The sequence below is a fragment of the Oncorhynchus masou genome, chromosome 29 (genome assembly GCF_036934945.1).
Source record: "Oncorhynchus masou masou isolate Uvic2021 chromosome 29, UVic_Omas_1.1, whole genome shotgun sequence".
Classification (NCBI taxonomy): Eukaryota; Metazoa; Chordata; class Actinopteri; order Salmoniformes; family Salmonidae; genus Oncorhynchus; species Oncorhynchus masou.
Window position 1 is genome coordinate 18,241,165 of NC_088240.1, and position 19,511 is coordinate 18,260,675.

The 19,511-nt window shown below is 45.8% G+C and overlaps 1 protein-coding gene and 1 pseudogene across 1 annotated transcript in view; both read right to left on the bottom strand.

The window, feature by feature from the left end:
- The window catches only part of LOC135519106 (probable G-protein coupled receptor 156), a 47,739-nt gene that overhangs the window by 17,244 nt on the left and 10,984 nt on the right, over nt 1-19,511 (bottom strand). Inside the window, exon 2 of the mRNA XM_064944168.1 lies at nt 10,065-10,217. Within this exon, the coding sequence (XP_064800240.1) occupies nt 10,065-10,181 (117 nt within the window). The 5' untranslated portion in view covers nt 10,182-10,217. The remainder of the gene's footprint in view (nt 1-10,064; nt 10,218-19,511) is intronic.
- On the bottom strand, nt 763-2,356 carry LOC135521193 (zinc finger protein RFP-like; annotated as a pseudogene).

The following is a 19,511-nucleotide window of genomic DNA, read 5'->3' on the forward strand; positions in this document are numbered from 1 at the left end:
GGACAGAGGAGAGAGGATAGAGGAGAGAGAGGACAGAGGAGAGAGAGGACAGAGGAGAGAGAGGACAGAGGAGAGAGCATACAGAGGAGAGAGCGTACAGAGGAGAGAGGACAGAGGAGTGAGGACAGAGGAGTGAGGACAGAGGAGAGAGATTACAGAGGTGAAAGAGGACAGAGGAGAGAGGACAGAGGAGAGAGAGGACAGAGGAGAGAGGACAGAAGAGAGAGGACAGAGGAGAGAGGACAGAGGAGAGAGAGGACAGAGGAGAGAGTACAGAGGAGAGAGAATACAGAGGAGAGAGAGTACAGAAGACAGAGTAGAGAGAGGACAGAGTAGAGAGAGGACAGAGGACAGAGGAGAGAATACAGAGGAGAGAGAGTACAGAGGAGAGAGAGTACAGAGGAGAGAGAGTACAGAGGAGAGAGAGTACAGAGGAGCGAGAGGACAGAGAAGAGTACAGAGGAGATGACAGAGGAGATAGGACAGAGGAGAGAGAGCAGACAGAGCAGAGAGAGTACAGAGGAGAGTACAGAGGAGAGAGAGTACAGAGGAGAGAGAGTACAGAGGAGAGAGAGTACAGAGGAGAGAGAGTACAGAGGAGAGAGAGTACAGATGAGAGAGAGTACAGAGGAGAGAGAGTACAGAGGAGAGAGAGGACAGAGGAGAGAGAGGACAGAGGAGAGAGAGTACAGAGGATGCAGGAGTTGCGCAAATGCAAATGAGAAAAGGCCTCAGTGTCCTCTTCTAAGTAGAGGTGGAAGTTTAAGATGAGGAGATGAGGTCACTGACGGGAGAGATCACCAATGGCGCTGACCCCACCGTTACTCTTTCAGGGGTTGAAGTATGGACAGAGTCTCTCTGCGAAGATGTAACTGTGAATGAGTAGATATGAGACCTGGACTCCACATCATGCCCGCCTTCCCAGTCTACATACACGCCCACCCTCTGGTGCTTCTCGACCAGTGGCAGGGGAACAGGGGGGTCTGCAGAGCCCAGTACTTAGTCCTGTTCCTCAGGCCGACTGTCCAGTAGCCACGCACAGGGTTTAGGCTATTCCCTCCTTTCTTGTTGACAGACTCTCTCCCTACTCCTATGTCCCACTCGGTATTCCCCTTCACCTGCACCTCGTAGTAGAACCTCCCTGAGGAAAAGCCCTCCTTCCTCAGGACACTGAGACAAGGGTAAAACCTCTCAGCATTGTCAGGGAGGTTCAGCGCTGTTTTGCCGTGGGCCACTTGTTTACCGTTGTCAGAGAGGATGACTTTGGGGGAGCTGTATCAGGGTCAAGGGTCACATCCACGGCACACTGCTTAATTCTTGTAAATTCTGTGTCACACAATCTTTTCACTTCATCTTCAGTGACTTCTCAAACTGGGACCGAGCTCTACTCACAGCTCTCCTTACTGTTCTTACTTACACAACACTTTGACCACTGATCTCAGACCAGTTCTTGGTGAGAGGAGGGGTGCACAGGGATGGGAAGCTATGTATAAGGTGAAGGTGGTCCTCAGTGTGTGAGAGCTGATCCAGCTCGGTGTCTCTCCTTCAGCCTGCCTCTGCTCCTTTCTGCTCCTTCCCAATAACCTCAATGAGCTCAACCTGGCTTCTCTGAATGGAGCGCACCAGAGCAGTAAAGACCTCCAAGCTCTCCCTAATATCTCTCTCTGGATTTATTCTGCCTGATTGTACTGTGTCTTTGATGTCCTTCACTTTCTGCAGTCGACCTTGAATCATCTGCTGCATGACATCTTCCATGTTCGCTAGATGAAGCCTCCTTTTTTCTCCAATGGGACAGTGTTGTGTTTCTTGTGTCTTTTCTCAGTGCATACCTGACACGTGTATGCCTGGTGACTTCTACAGAACAGCTCAAGAAGCTTCTGCTACCTCTTACACACTCTGTGCTCCATGTTCATCACAGGTTTGATCAGGTTGTGTTTCTTGAAGGTGGTCAGTACGTGGTGAGGTTCCAAGTGAATCTCACAGTAAGAGGCCCGACACTCCAGGCAGGACTTCAAGGCCTTGCATTTCCTCCCAGTGCAGACGTCACAGGGTACTTCTCCACATTGGGCAGCTTGGGGTTGGTCTTGGTCCAGCGGTTGGTCCTGGGTAAAAAGTAGCAGTCGCACTCGTTTCAACTGACCTGATTGGCCATTTCAGATATGAAAGTATTGACTTTGAGATCAGGTCTTCTGCTGAATTTCTGCTTACACATGGGACACTGACACGGGCTGGTGGTATGCCAGGACCCATGTATGCAGTCCTTGTAGTGTCCACATGGGGTTGGGCTAGTGAACACGTATAGACAGATGGGGCACAGGAACTGTTTCTGAGACAGCAGGCTGCTGGTGGAAGCCATGTCTGGGTCTGGGAAGACATCCAACAAAAATCCACATGGGACTTTATGAAATCTCTTGGCTCTTGACACCAGGATTTGTTACTGTCATTTTTACTCTAGTGTACGGTTGTAGACAACCACACTACGCAGTTATGCCCAACTAGCTTTCGCAATACATGTAAACAGTGGTACTAACATATCATTATGGTTTTATATTTTATTCAGAAATATGGTGTTTAGGAACAAATATTTATTAAGAGAAAAACAAGAAAGGGCACTGTGAGGACATTCCCACTTGTTCAATGTGTCAATCCGCATAACACAGTGAAGTGTAATGTAACACAAAAACTCAATTGAACTGTATTTATCCCCTTCACGATATTTAGAACAGGGCAGTGACAGGTGTTGAAGCTTGATTAAAGGGCAACATAACTAAGGCCCTGTGTTCTGAGCAATCACGTGACATAGCAAGATTTTATCCTGCATTTAAAAGCGTTATACATAAATGAGAATTACAACAAATATTTAAGCAATTCTCTGAAGATAGTGCTTGACCATCTGATATAAAAATAAATGGGGACAGTTTGATGAAAAATCTTTGAACATAGGTTCAAATCCAGGCATGTCACATGATTGTGCAAGACACAAGGCCCTAAACATAACATAAAACAGACGGAATGCAGCACAAATGAAATAACCTGTAAGAAAGGCCATGCCTATGATGGTGACTTTCCCCACAGACTCATTAGGGTGATTTCTCCCCTTCTCAGCTGTCTATCACAACCTCCTGGTTTCCACTAATCAGAGTGCCCAAATGCACATTTGGACTGTGACCCCTCCCACTCCAGGTCAGAGTGGCCATCGCTGTCGGCAGATGAAGACGCAAGTTCCCAAGGGCCGGCAATTATATGCCCTCCAAAGAAAGATCGGTGGACCAAGATTCAGAGGTTAGATTAAGAAGGTAGAGGGGGTGTTTGCTCGATTGTGCTTGGGACATTTTTTTGTTTTGTTTGTACCTTTACCCCTTTTTTCTCCCCAATTTCGTGATATCCAATTAGTAGTTAGTCTTGTCCCATCGCTGCAACTCCCCTACGGACTCATAAGAGGCGAAGGTCGAGAGCACTGCGTCCCCCGAAACACCTGCCAAGCCGCACTGCTTCTAGACACGCCAATATGTCAGAGGAAACACCGTCCAGCCTGCATGTGCCCGCCCTGCCACAAGGAGTCACTAGAGCGTGATGGGACAAGGAAATTGATAAGAGAATTTTGTTCTTCGGGTTCATAACCCAATTTAATTGTGATTACTCAGTCTGCTATGTCAGGATTTGTAAAATACTGATAGAAATGAAAACAGACAGAGGCCCAGTCTACCACAGTTAAATGTTTATTCACGGGAACGTTCTGAAGTCAAGAATACAAATCAATTCATTTTATACTGACTTCTCACGCCCACACACGCACACACTGTCTGTCTCACTTCCCAGCCGACAGAGATAGTGACCTTGTCCTTGATACGTACTCCCCGTTCTCTCCCAAATCTCTAGTCAGGTCGGCACCAAGCTCAGACAGTCTGTGTTTATAATAACATAAAGACATATTGTCTTTACCCTAATTCTGACTAGCACTACACATTAATTGATTATGTTTTTATACATTCTAATCAATTCCATGTTTCATGTTTCTAATCAATTATATGTTTCAGGAAGGACTATTCTAATCATTCAATTAACAGACAATTCTCAACTATCCGAAATCCTGGCCGGCCAAACCCTCCCCTCACCCGGACGATGCTGAGCCAATTGTGCTTAGCCTCATGGGTCTCCTGGTCACGGCCGGCTGTAACACAGCCTGGGATCAAACCCGGAGCTGTAGTGACGCCTCAAGCATTGTGATGCACTGCCTTAAACAGCTGCACCACTCGGGAGGCCCCACTCGTTATTACATCTGGTTGGCAAGCATGTGAATGGTTTGTGTCTGGACTGTATTGACGATGAAAAGATGTAGCATGTGCTGTTATATTGTTGTAAGTATGTTGAAGAGAGGGAAAGATTGAAGTGTAGGGTCATTAAGGTTGGGGGGTGGAAGGGATTTGGGGGATGGGGGAGGGTTTATTAGAAGTTAGTAGGGCTCTTTTTTATTGTCTCAGAAGTACTGAGTGAGGTAGGAGGATTGAGACATGTTGTAAACCGGGATTGCCCACACACTCCAGCACAATAGGGGGCAGCATGCACCTTTAACGTTGGTTTGCGGACCACCATTATGTCATAGACATAAAGACGCAAGTTTGGCTGCCGACCAAGTTGTCAGTGTGTTTACTAGGAAGAATTGCGTGCATCCATTAAAACCACAAGTCCATTCCTTCATATGTATCACAAAGACCACTTCTATGTGTTTGTGTGTACTGGTGAACAAGAGCCAATAAAACTCTAGATATGGACATATCTGCCTGTAGCGAGTCAGAATCTTAACAAACAGAAATATTTACTAGTCAGTATATTTTGTACTCAATCTTGTAGAGCGATCTGTGAGGGAATTTTGCTATGCCTAAGCATACAGTTCTCCAGTCTCACTTTAGAGTGCCATTTACCATGGCTTGTCCCTGTCTCTTACTGCTAGGCTGCACTGCAGCTTCTCTCAAAAGTACATGGATGAATTAACCCTTAACATGACTGTCAGCTGAACCATGTATCTTTATGGTTGCCATTTATCCAATACCTTCACACTTTCTGTTCATATTATGTAGGAGTTCATAATGCTGTTTCTGTTGTAGCCACAGAAGATTTACTGAGGATTTGACCAAATAACAAAGATATCGAAAAGCAGTGTGCCCATTGCTGATAATTTTATTCATGCAAAGATGATTAAATGTAATATTTTCACACACCATTTTTCAGATACAGATGCATATATTGGGGCAGGATTAGTAAGGAGCTACATGTTCACTTTGTCATCATACAATCGTAAAAGACATCACAATAGACTCCAGCAAATGTGATTCCAGATTTCTGAGCAAGATACAATCTATATATCTGCACTGAACAAACATATTAACGCAACATGTGAATTGTTGGTCCCATATTTCATTGGCTGAAAGAAAAGATCCCAGAAATGTTCCATACGCATAAAATGCTTATTTCTCTCAAATTTTGCGCACTAAATTTTACATCCCTGTTAGTGAGCATTTCTACTTTGCCAAGATGATCCATCCACCTGACAGGGGTGGCATATTAAGTTCATTAAACAGTATGATCATTACACAGGTGCACCTTGTGCTGGGGACAATAAAAGGCCACTCTAAATGTGAAGTTTTGTCACACAACACAATGCCACAAATGTCTCATGTTTTGAGGGAGCATGCAATTGGCATGCTAACTGCAGGAATGTCCACCTGAGCTGTTGCCAGAGAATTGAATGTTCATTTCTCTATCATAAGCTTCCTTCCAACGTTGTTTTAGAGGATTTGGCAGTACGTTCAACCAGGGTTGGATGGATACATGTTGGCTGGGTGTGGTTGGGGAAATGGGATGAGATGAGAGGTTGGGGGTGTGAAATAATGAATTGAGAAAATGAATTGATTTGAATTTAAATATTATACCTGTAACCCCTCAACAACAACAAAATATATACCTCTGTAGTGATTGAATATAAATCAATGTATGGAAAGTCCTGTTCTTTAGGATGTCAACGACACATGAGTGAAATCTCAATCAGATTGTCTCCCAGAGAGATGATCAATGGTGCTGATATTTTATCAATGCCACAAAACCCAAGGTTGAAGTATGGGTAAAGTTTGTCAGTGAAGGTACAACCAGTAAACAAGCTGATACGAGAACTGGTATGAGCATCGTACAAGGAGACCTCACCCTCTTCATAGTCCACATAGACCCTATCGTCTGGGGCTTCTTACTCAAGGAGAGGGGGGTAGAGTCTGTGGTGCAGGCCTGGTAGATATTCCCTTTTCCCAGCTGTACAGTCCAGAGTTCATTCTCAGGCTTTTCTGCAATAACCTTTCTGTTGATGGACACTCTGGCCACTCCTTCACTCCAGAGAGTATTTCCCTTCACCTGCACCTCGTAGTAGAATCTCCCTGAGGAGAAGCCCTCCTTTCCCAGGACGCTGGAAATGTAGAAAAACATTTCTGGGTTGCCAGGGAGGTTTTGTCTTCTACCCGCATGTCTTGCTTGTTTCGTATCTTCAGAGAGGAGAAGATTTGGGTGGGCAGTATCAAGGTCCAGAGTTACATCTACTGACCACTGCTGTATCATCTTCAGCTCAGCATCACATGACCTCTTCACTTCCTTGTTCAGTGTCTCTTCAAACTGAGAGCCAGCTCTCCTCACAGCGTTCTTCACCGTCCCAATATACTCAACACTCTGACTCCTGATCTCCGATCAGTCCTTGGTGGTTAGTGTTGCTCAGGGATGGGAAGCTCTGGAGGGGGTGAAAGTAGTCCCTGGTGTGTGAGAGATGCTCTATCTTAGAGTGTCACTGCTTTAGCTCAGTGATTTCCATCTCCAGCTCTTTAATAAGCCCTTCAGCCTGCCTCTCCGCTGCTTTCTGCTTCTCCTCAACCGCCCCAATAAGCTCAGCCTGCCTCTCTGCTGCTTTCTGCTCCTCCTCAACCGCCCCAATAAGCTCAGCCTGCCTCTCTGCTGCTTTCTGCTTCTCCTCAACCGCCCCAATAAGCTCAGACTGCCTCTCTGCTGCTTTCTGCTTCTCCTCAACCGCCCCAATAAGCTCAGACTGCCTCTCTGCTGCTTTCTGCTTCTCCTCAACCGCCCCAATAAGCTCAGCCTGCCTCTCTGCTGCTTTCTGCTTCTCCTCAACCGCCCCAATAAGCTCAGCCTGCCTCTATGCTGCTTTCTGCTTCTCCTCAACCGCCCCAATAAGCTCAGCCTGCCTCTCTGCTGCTTTCTGCTTCTCCTCAACCGCCCCAATAAGCTCAGCCTGCCTCTCTGCTGCTTTCTGCTTCTCCTCAACCGCCCCAATAAGCTCAGCCTGCCTCTCTGCTGCTTTCTGCTTCTCCTCAACCGCCCCAATAAGCTCAGCCTGCCTCTCTGCTGCTTTCTGCTTCTCCTCAACCGCCCCAATAAGCTCAGCCTGCCTCTATGCTGCTTTCTGCTTCTCCTCAACCGCCCCAATAAGCTCAGCCTGCCTCTCTGCTGCTTTCTGCTTCTCTCAACCGCCCCAATAAGCTCAGCCTGGCTCTCTGCTGCTTTCTGCTTCTCCTCAACCGCCCCAATAAGCTCAGCCTGGCTCTCTGCTGCTTTCTGCTTCTCCTCAACCGCCCCAATAAGCTCAGCCTGCCTCTCTGCTGCTTTCTGCTTCTCCTCAACCGCCCCAATAAGCTCAGCCTGCCTCTCTGCTGCTTTCTGCTTCTCCTCAACCGCCCCAATAAGCTCAGCCTGGCTCTCTGCTGCTTTCTGCTTCTCCTCAACCGCCCCAATAAGCTCAGCCTGGCTCTCTGCTGCTTTCTGCTTCTCCTCAACCGCCCCAATAAGCTCAGCCTGGCTCTCTGCTGCTTTCTGCTTCTCCTCAACCGCCCCAATAAGCTCAGCCTGGCTCTCTGCTGCTTTCTGCTTCTCCTCAACCGCCCCAATAAGCTCAGCCTGGATCTCTGCTGCTTTCTGCTTCTCCTCAACCGCCCCAATAAGCTCAGCCTGCCTCTATGCTGCTTTCTGCTTCTCCTCAACCGCCCCAATAAGCTCAGCCTGCCTCTCTGCTGCTTTCTGCTTCTCCTCAACCGCCCCAATAAGCTCAGCCTGGCTCTATGCTGCTTTCTGCTTCTCCTCAACCGCCCCAATAAGCTCAGCCTGGCTCTCTGCTGCTTTCTGCTTCTCCTCAACCGCCCCAATAAGCTCAGCCTGGCTCTCTGCTGCTTTCTGCTTCTCCTCAACCGCCCCAATAAGCTCAGCCTGGCTCTCTGCTGCTTTCTGCTTCTCCTCAACCGCCCCAATAAGCTCAGCCTGGCTCTCTGCTGCTTTCTGCTTCTCCTCAACCGCCCCAATAAGCTCAGCCTGGCTCTATGCTGCTTTCTGCTTCTCCTCAACCGCCCCAATAAGCTCAGCCTGGCTCTCTGCTGCTTTCTGCTTCTACTCAACCGCCCCAATAAGCTCAGCCTGGCTACTCTCAATAGAGTGCATTCATTCTGTAAAGATCTGCAAGCTTTCCTTTCTCTCTTTCTCTGCATTTATTTTGTTGGACTGTGTTGTTCCTTTAATCTCCTTAACTTTCTGCAGTCAACCCTGAATTATTTGCTTCACATCAACGTCCATCTTTTCCAGCTGAGCTTTCATGTCCCTGCTTTTGTCCACTAGAGAGACGATGTTGTGGGTATTGTGGTCAAGTCTCTGTGCAGAACTGACACACATATGTCTGGTCAGTCTTACAAAACTGCTCCAGATGTCTATCATGTCTCTTACACAATCGTTCTTCAAGATTCCCCACAGGGTTGATCAGCTTGTGTTTCTTTACAGCTGGGATATTCTTATGAGTCTCCAGGTGAGTCTCACAGTGTGAAGCCTGACAATTTAGACAAGACTTCATGGCCTTGACCTTCCCTCCAATGCAGAAGTCGCAGTTCAGTTCTCCAGCTCCAGGTTTGGCTGGCGCTTGCTCCAAGTGATTGGTGTCATTCCCTTGACCTCGTGCCCAGAAGCGATCAACCAGTTCAGAAATGAAAGTATTGACCTTTGGCTCAGGACTTTTGGGGAATGTGTGCTTACACAGTGGACACTGGCACATGACATTGGATCTCCAGTATTCGTTGATACAAGCCACGCAGAAGTTGTGATCGCATGGGGTTGTGACTGGATTCTTGAAAACATTCCGACAGACAGAGCAATGGAACTGATCTTCAGACAGTACAGTGCTAAATGATGCCATGCCTGCGAATAAACAGAAAGTGAAATCAATTTTCCTGAACGAGTCAGCAATCTGTGTTATTTTGCCATTTACAAAATAAGTACACTTACTGTATGTATTTCCTTCTCACTTATTTAATTTATTAAATAAACAATAAAGCTGGTATTTTAAACACAGAGCAAACAAGAGGAGCTATGATACATAAGAAAATGAGAAGATTTGTCCTTTCTCTTCCCAATGGGCACACACTGGTTAGGTTGAACCAACGTGGAAGAGACGTTGAATTGAAGTCAGTGCCCAGTGGGTTCTTACCTGAGACGATGGGTGTGGATCTCTTTGTTCTCTTGAATCCTGAGGACTCCAGGTGCAGGAGACTTAGTGCAAGTGCTCAAAGAAATGTATAAGGAGAAAGTGTGTTCGGGTACCCAACATTCATCTCTGCTGTTCACTTTCAGCACCAGGCTCTTCCTGACACCACATTGAAATACATTGAGCTTCCTTTTCCATCTCTTAAAGGAGCAGCTTTTTATATGGGTGAACTCTCTACATACATACTTTTTCACCGTTGTAATACAATTATTCCAGAAAAATATCACAATGTTCACATGACATGTTATTAGTTTAGCTCATTAAATTGAAAAGAGATCATTTAGAAGGGTGTAACACCAACCATACACCTGACCCTCCCACTGGGCACGGATGTCAATTCAACGTCTATTCCACGTTGGCACAATGTCATTTTATTAAAACAATGTGGAAACAACGTTGATCCAACCACTGTGTGCCCAGTGGGTCGGACACTTTGGGAAATGGGCACAGAGGTCAATACAAAAGCAAGTGTTTGTGTGTGTGTGTGTGTGCTTACCGTGCTGAGGGTACATAGTCTCTGCAGTACCTCCAGGCCCTTTTGTGTATTGACTCCAGGGTGGATGAGGCAGAGTCTGGAGTCACAGTAAGAGCTGCAGTTCTGCTCTGATTCCATGGCTGGACCCAGTCTGTCAGCCCTCACACACACATCCTGAAGAACAACACACAGCTGTCATTAACTGTTTCAACACACTACAATACTACATACAGACACAGGTAAACTGAGAGGAGAGACACAAACACATATTTAATACCGTTCTTACATGTGTTTAATAACACACAAACTCCTATTCTCTCTTCCCAGTCTCCCACCAGGGTAGACATATTGAGTTTCCCAAAACACAAGAGTGCAGAAGTAATGCTAGATAAAAAAACTATACCCAAGTCTCCTACTACTATTTATTTTGATTAAGATGTATTTTATTTAGTTTATTTAAAATTTTTAATCCCAGCCCCCGTCCCTGCAGGAGGCCTTTTGCCTTTTGGTAGGCCGTCATAGTAAATAAGAATTTGTCTTAACTGACTTGCCAAGTTAAATAAAGGTTAAATAAATACATAAATAAATTAACTCAGCACACTGCTCAATGCTCACCACAGGGTGGAGCCATTACAAAAGGTCCCAATCTAACAGGACAGGAATGGAGCCATTACAAAGGTCCCAATCTAACAGGACAGGAATGGAGCCATTACAAAGGTCCCAATCTAACAGGACAGGAATGGTGTTAGCAGCGGCCAGTCACACTGCTCATGGGAAGTGTAGTGTAGTCTAAGGGGAAACACACTGACAGTGAACTTTGAAACACTAGATTCATATAGGAGTGTGTGGTAGGTAGGCAGAATGGAGTGTGCGGAAGGTAGCCTAGCGGTTAAGGGCATTGGGCCAGTAACTGAAAGGTCGCTGGTTGAATCCCTGAGCCGACTAGATTATAGATCTGCCTCTGCCCCTTGAACAAGGCACTTAACCCAAATTGCTCCTGTAAGTCGCTCTGGATAAGAGTGTCTACTAAATTACTGAAATGTAAATGTTAAATAATGTGACAGTAAAAATTACACAGCTTTGTGAATAAGGGTAGATTGGACAGACAATGACCACAGAAACTTCAGAAAAGCTACTGGGAAAGGCAATGCTTAAAAGGCCACAGCGAGGTCTGACCAAACCCGACTAAGAGCACGGGATTTGGCCAATTGGAGAGGAAGATTGCATGCTTCTGCTTGTCCTCAGTCTCCACAAAACAACACAGAGCTGAATGACATAATATATGACCACAGTTAGATGTATGTTTGTGAGAGTGTATTTATTGTGCACTAGTTTCACTGTAATATCATACTGTTCTATGTGACTTACCGAAACACCACAGATGTTATTGAGCTTGACAGGTAACTTACAATGCAAGAGAGTGGTCCCGCATATAAGTGAGTGTTCTGGGCCATGACAAATAAACAACAGATACATCCATAAACCAGAACAAGCAGCAGCTAGAAGAACCATAGGATTATCTTAGGTGTTTTATGAGGTTACACCTGGGTTACACTGACATGTCGCTGATATAATTATGTACAATGGAACATGACATCATACAATGTTTCGATCTGTCTTCTACAGTACCCCTTTAACAACCTCACTGACTCTTGGGCCACGTGTCGTTTGTGTACATCTATCTTTATGTTTATAGTTGTGTGTATGTGCATATATGCATATATGTGTGTGTGTGTGTGTGTGTGTGTGTGTGTGTGTGTGTGTGTGTGTGTGTGTGTGTGTGTGTGTGTGTGTGTGTGTGTGTGTGTGTGTGTGTGTGTGTGTGTGTATGTGTATGTGTGTGTGTGTGTGTGTGTGTGTGTGTGTGTGTGTGTGTGTGTGTGTGTGTGTGTGTGTGTGTGTAACTGGGTCTAGATTAATGTGTTTATGTGTGTCCTAACTGACAATTGTGTGTGTGTGCTTTATGTGTCACTGTTTGTGTGCTGACTAAGACATCCCCAGGGCTGTGACTGTCTCTCAGTATCGATAGAGTCGCAGGCTGATGACAGGGTAGGCTACTCTCACTATGCTGTGTGACTTACATTGTTTTACTCACAGGTCTAGTACAGTCAAAAAAGGAGATTTTCCTGTGTTTTATATACACTCAGTGGCCCGTTTTTTTAGGTACACCCATCGAGTACCGTGTCAGATCCCCTTGTAGACTTGAAGGGATGCATCTGGTCAGCAACAATGTTTAGAGATGCTGCAGCATTCAAATGTTGCTCAATTGGTATCAAGGGAGCTAACGTGTGACAGGAAAGCATTCCCCACACCATCACACCACCGCCACCAGCCTGTACCGTTGACACCAGGCAGGATGGGATCATTGACTCATGCTGCTTATGCCAAATTCTGCCTGCTATCAGCATGACGCAACAGGAAAAGTGATTTGTCGGACCAGGCAATGTTTTTCCACTCCTCAGTTGTTCAGTGTTGGTGATCATGTGCCCACTGGAGCCGTTTCTTCTTGTTTTTAGCTGATGGACTGGAACCTGGTGTGGTCGTCTGCTGCAACAGCCCATCTGTGACAAGGACTGACCAATTGTGCTTTCCGAGATGCCTTTCTGCACACCGCTGTTGTACTGCGCTGTTATATGCCTGTTTGTGGCCGCCTGTTAGCTTGCACGATTCTTGCCCTTCTCCTTCGACCCTTCTCATCAACGAGTTGTTTTCACACACAGGACTGCCGCTGACTGGATGTTTTTTGTATTTGGCACCAATTTTGGTAAATCCTAGAGACTGTTGTGCGTGAAAAGCCCAGGATGCTGGCTGTTTCTGAGATAATGGAACCGGCACCGACGCGCCTGGCACCGACGATCATACCATGCGCAAAGCCGAGTAGGTCACTCGTTTTGCCTATTCTAATGTTCAGTCGAAAAGTAATAATGCCTTTTTATACAGCAAGCCGTAAGGATCAACGCTGGAGACTAGAAGTAAGTACAGGGAGTGAACATTTACTGGGAAAACGGACATCAAACCAAAACAAGAACAGTGCCTGGACGGGGAATATAACGACAATACGAAAATAATGCTGACACGGGGAAACCAACTGAGGAACAGACAGATAAAGAAGGGCAATTAACAAAGTAATCGAGTCCCGGTGAGACCAATATTAAGCAGCTGTGCGTAATGACGGTGACAGGTGTGTGTAATGAAGGGCAGCCTGGCACCCTCGAGTGCCAGAGAGGGGGAGGGGGAGCGGGAGCAGGCGTGATAGTACCACACCCTCTAGGGGCGCCACCTGGCATACCACCGGCCGAAGCATGGGCGCTGGACAAGCTAGCTGTGGCATGGGCGCTGGACAAGCTAGCTGAGGCATGGGCGCTGGACAAGCTAGCTGAGGCATGGGTGCTGGACAAGCTAGCTGAGGCATGGGCGCTGGAAAAGCTAGCTGAGGCATGGGCGCTGGACAAGCTAGCTGAGGCATGGGCGCTGGACAAGCTAGCTGAGGCATGGGCGCTGGAAAAGCTAGCTGAGGCATGGGCGCTGGACAAGCTAGCTGAGGCATGGGCGCTGGACAAGCTAGCTGAGGCATGGGAGCTGGACAAGCTAGCTGAGGCGTAGAAGCCCGACGAACCGCCAGAGACGTGGGAGCCTGACGAACAGGCTGAGGCATGGGAGCCTGGCTAACCAGCTGAGGCATGGGAGCCTGACGATCCTGGCGAGGCATGGGAGCCTGGCTAACCAGCTGAGGCATGGGAGCCTGACGATCCTGGCGAGGCATGGGAGCCTGACGAACCGGGTGAGGCATGAAAGCCTGACGATCCCGGTAAGGCGTGGGAGCCTGACGAACCGCCTGAGGCGTGGGAGCCTGATGGGCCGGCTGAAGCATGACGTGGGGTGGGAGCCCGATGAGCCGGCTGAGGCGTAGGAGCCCGACGAGCCAGCTGAGCAAACAGTGAGTTACGTGTCACGGCCACGTGACTCACTGTCTGTAGGAGCAAACCATTTTCGTGAAACGGGATGGTGTAACTAATAAACTGGCGACTGAGTGTACATTTCCACATTATGAGGTTGCAATACTACTGTGAAATTGTGAAAATGATGATAATGTCCTTTAAGTTTAAAGCTGTTTGAAAAGATGCATGACATTTCTGCCTGTCTAGGTGTGATGGCGTCTGCACTTCACAGGTCTGTATGGGTTTTGACTGACAGCCGTTCTGAACTTGAGCATTGCATGTGGCTAGAAGTTGTCCCCATCACTCCTGCTAATTGGGCAACTTTTACTAAATGTTTGTTGTCTGAGTGAGGGAAATGCTGTAAATTACGAGCACTCTATGTATTTTTCAAAGACAAGCCATTGAGGATTATAATAAATACTGCTTTGATCTCATACAAGCAAGCCAAACACCTGTGAGTCCAAATGTGCACTTCAGATTCCCATATCACACGCCTGCCGCATGTGGCAGGGGCTACAGTCCATTACGGATTACAAAGGAAAACGCAGACACGATCTGCCCAACAATGCCTCTCTACCAGATGAAACTCAATGCATTTTATGCAGGCTTCGACAATAACAACATCATGCTGGGTGTGAGGGCCGCCACTGACCCATTGGACTGACGTGCTTAGTCCCCTCCTGTACTCCCTGTTCACCTACGACTGCATGGCCACACACGACTCCAACACCATCATCAAGTTCTCTGATGACACGACGGAGGTAGGCCTGAACACCGGTGACTATGAGACAGCCTACAGGGAGGACGGCAGTGTGGTGCCGGAACAACAACCTCTCCCTCAATGTCAGTGAGACCAAGTAGCTGTTCGTGGACTACAGGAAACGGGGGGCGGGCCCGTCCCCCATCCACATCAACGGTGTTGCAGTAGAGCGGATCGAGAGCTTCAAGTTCCTCGGTGTCCAAATCACAAAGGACTTAAAATGGTCCACACACATCAACAGTCATGAAGAAGGTGCAACTGCACCTCTTCCCTCTCAGGAGGTTGAGAAGATTTGACATGGGCCCTGAAATCCTCAAAAAGTTCTACAGCCATACCAATGAGAGCATCTTGACTGGCTGCATCACTGCTTGGTATGGCAATAGCACCACCCTCTATCGCATGGCGCTACAGAGGGTGGTGCAAGCAGCCCAGTATATCAGGCGGTGTGAAAGTACGGCCCGGAAAAAATCATTAAAGACTCCAGCCACCCAAGACATAGACTGTTCTCTCTCCTTCTGCATGGAAAGCGGTACCGGTGCATCAAGTCTGACACCAACAGGCTCATGAACAGCTTCTACCCCCAAGCCATAAGACTGCTAAATAGATAACAAAATGGCTACACAGACTATCTGAGTTGACCCTTGTAATACATTTTTGCACGGTCTCTATGCACACTCAGAGGGCTGTACACACTCAAGCACACTGACACTCCAACACACACACAAACACTCACTCACATAATTTCCTTACACACATAATATGCACATACATGTATACGCCCACTCACATACAATCATCATATACGCTGCTGCTACTCTGTTTATTATATATTCTGATGCCTAGTCACCTTTCCCCTATACATATCTACCTCTACCACTCCAGTATCCCTGTCACCTCACCCCTACACATATCTACCTCTACCACTCCAGTATCCCTGTCACCTTACCCCTATACATATCTACCTCTACCACTCCAGTATCCCTGTCACCTTACCCCTATACATATCTACCTCTACCACTCCAGTATCCCTGTCACCTTACCCCTATACATATCTACCTCTACCACTCCAGTATCCCTGTCACCTTACCCCTATACATATCTACCTCTACCACTCCAGTATCCCTGTCACCTTACCCCTATACATATCTACCTCTACCACTCCAGTATCCCTGTCACCTTACCCCTATACATATCTACCTCTACCACTCCAGTATCCCTGTCACAATACCCCTATACATATCTACCTCTACCACTCCAGTATCCCTGTCACCTTACCCCTATACATATCTACCTCTACCACTCCAGTATCCCTGTCACCTTACCCCTACACATATCTACCTCTACCACTCCAGTATCCCTGTCACCCTATACATATCTACCTCTACCACTCCAGTATCCCTGTCACCTTATCCCTATACATATCTACCTCTACCACTCCAGTATCCCTGTCACCTTACCCCTATACATATCTACCTCCATCACTCCAGTATCCCTGTCACCTTACCCCTATACATATCTACCTCTACCACTCCAGTATCCCTGTCACCTTACCCCTATACATATCTACCTCTACCACTCCAGTATCCCTGTCACCATACCCCTATACATATCTACCTCTACCACTCCAGTATCCCTGTCACCTTATCCCTATACATATCTACCTCTACCACTCCAGTATCCCTGTCACCTTACCCCTATACATATCTACCTCTACCACTCCAGTATCCCTGTCACCTTACCCCTATACATATCTACCTCTACCACTCCAGTATCCCTGTCACCTTACCCCTATACATATCTACCTCTACCACTCCAGTATCCCTGTCACCTTACCCCTATACATATCTACCTCCATCACTCCAGTATCCCTGTCACCTTACCCCTATACATATCTACCTCCATCACTCCAGTATCCTTGTCACCTTACCCCTATACATATCTACCTCTACCACTCCAGTATCCCTGTCACCTTACCCCTATACATATCTACCTCTACCACTCCAGTATCCCTGTCACCTTACCCCTATACATATCTACCTCTACCACTCCAGTATCCCTGACCATTGTAAATACTGAAACTGACTGACCCTGTATGTAGTATGCTTGCTTACTTTATCATGTTCCCACTTATTTTTATTTCTTGTGTTTTTGTTCTACTTTGTTATTTTTAGTATTACATTGTTATTGATTACTGCATGGATGGGTTTTGAGTTTACAAGAAAGGCATTTCACTGTTCTTTGTGCATGTGACATTAAAAGCGTGAAACTAGGCCTCTTACTCAACCCCTTGTTATTTGTTTGTCTTGTGTTGTGCCTACCCCACATTCTCCAGGAATATGCTTATCATGTTAGTGAATGTATCCAGAGTATTTTCAGACTGTGTTATCAACAAATGTGGCAAAAAGTACAGTAAATGTAAAATGCACATAAAGTTAACAGTGTAACATTTGGATTCAGTCAGGTGTGTGTCAGGTGAACTGTTGTGTTCTGTTGTGTTCTCACCTTTAGTTTAAAAAAATTCCCATAATCTCCAAACTGTTCCCTTTAATTGCTTCCATGGTTATGCATACTGTATGCTTTCCATATTTCTTCTGTAAGAAACATTTCAACTTATCCCAATCCATATAGGCCAATTCCCACGAGTATAGGGGTTACTAGACCAATACGAAAGAGAGTTCCAAACCTCTCTGCCAATAACAGCTACTTTTCAGTTCCCCCCACTCAGACCACTCCCAGACAGTACTAGCAAAATTCTTGATTGAGAAATTGCTATTTGCTAAGAAGCTATTTTTGTTAATTTATGACCATTTTAATTCTAAACAATCATAATAAGGAACTTCATTGTTACTCAGAAATGATTTGATATTGAGATTTTAAAAAAGTGGCTGCATTGGATCTTTAATCAGAGGTCTAGTGCCAGGATTGTTTTTCAATTTCAGTGGATAAATAAGTTATCGACTAAAACAAGGATCATCCGAATGTACATGCTTCCTCTCTGGCCAACAAACCTCAACAACTACCAGTTAAAAGACACAAGTTACTATAATGCCACCAAAGCCTGTAAGCATACAAACAACCATGCCTTATATCAGAGAGCATATGGTATAAGTCGTAATTAGGCCGATTAAGAGGACATGAATTGTAGTTGTCTTGTCCAATGAATAATGACTTCTTCCGTTTCTTTTCTGGGGGTCTGGGAATTGCCTGTAGTTTCCTTCCTCGTATTCTTTCATAATTTTCCCAGTTTAGATCACAGCGTTGGACATTCCTGCAGACACAACCGGGCCAAAGAGGCTTTCCACCGGTTTTTAAAAATCCTCTCCATCAGTTTCAACCACATTGAAAAGTATGCCACCTTGACGAGGTCAACAAAGGTCAGTTAACACCTAACATGGAGTTCAGCATGAACAACGCACATGAAACCCGATTCCAGCCCCGGCTGCAAGGTGACGGACATGTTTTGACAGTACACTGCATAATGGTTATAAGGTGTGTCTCTGTCTACATTTGTCCTGGTCTCGGGCGGAGAAGACAACTTTACTGTGAGAGCTTATAGTTAGCCTCGTGACAACTTTCACTAGTCACCTCACTCGGCTACATCCATTATGTTCACCTGTTAGATGATGTATAGTCAGAGATCAATGGCCAGTAGGACTGTCAGTGATAGGTGGCTATGTTTCTACTATTGTCCACCCTTTAAATAGAGAAATTATGTTTCATCCATGTATTGTCCCTGTCAGTTTGCCTGACCCAATCCCCTCTCTCCATTTAAGATTAGAAGGGTGGCGCGGGAGCAATGGGTGAACTGCATGCGGTCAGCACGGCTGGTGTTCTGCAGGGGCAATATTGAAACATTCCACCTCACGCTGTAATCCATTTAGCAATTTATTCTAAAGATGATCAAGTGTAAGAATGCAGTTATTGGCATTGCTTGCCCTTGCTTAAAGCCAACGGGGAGAAAATGTATAGATTCGATTATTTTTATTTAGGTTTTCTGCTTTTCATTTTTGCTAATAAAATCATCCTACTTTGGTTTAGCACCTTCTCTACATGATGTGGGCTTAGATCACAGCTGGTGCAGAGTTAGTCTAGCTTGTCTCTGCTTGTAGATATTGAAAGTGTTAACTTCATCCCTGGTCTCCCATACCCATAAACATTAAATAAATTCCAGAATGTGTTTTACTTTCAACAGCCTGAAAATAAGCATGTTTCAAACAGTCTGGTTTGTCTTATAATCCCCTGATAAAAAAATATTTGAGAAAATAAAATGAGTGAAAAATATTAAAATCTCAAATTAAAACAATTAAATGTTCAATGCAGCCTTTTTTTATCTCAATATAAAATCATTTCTGGGTAACCTTACTGTGATAAAATGGTCAAAAATAAACAAAAATGGCTTCTTAATAAAGAGCAATTTCGCAAGCAAAAATGTTGGCAGAACTCTCTGGGAGTGGTCTGAGTTGGGAGGGGAAAAATTAAAAATAGCTGTCATTGGCAGAGAGGTTTGGAACTCTCTTATTGGTTTATTAACTAATTTACTGCCTGGTGATGTCACCAAAACAGGCTGAAATTACAGGCAGTCTTTTCAAACAGGTCTTACATGCTGATCGAACCGTCTCCACACATGAATCTGCCATTGTGCGCATTTAGATTTTGTTTATCCCCACCAGACGCGTTCATGACACACAGGTTAAAATACCAAAACCAACTATATTAATTTGGGGACAGGTCGAAACACACATGAAGCATTCTTGGACATTTAGCTAGCTT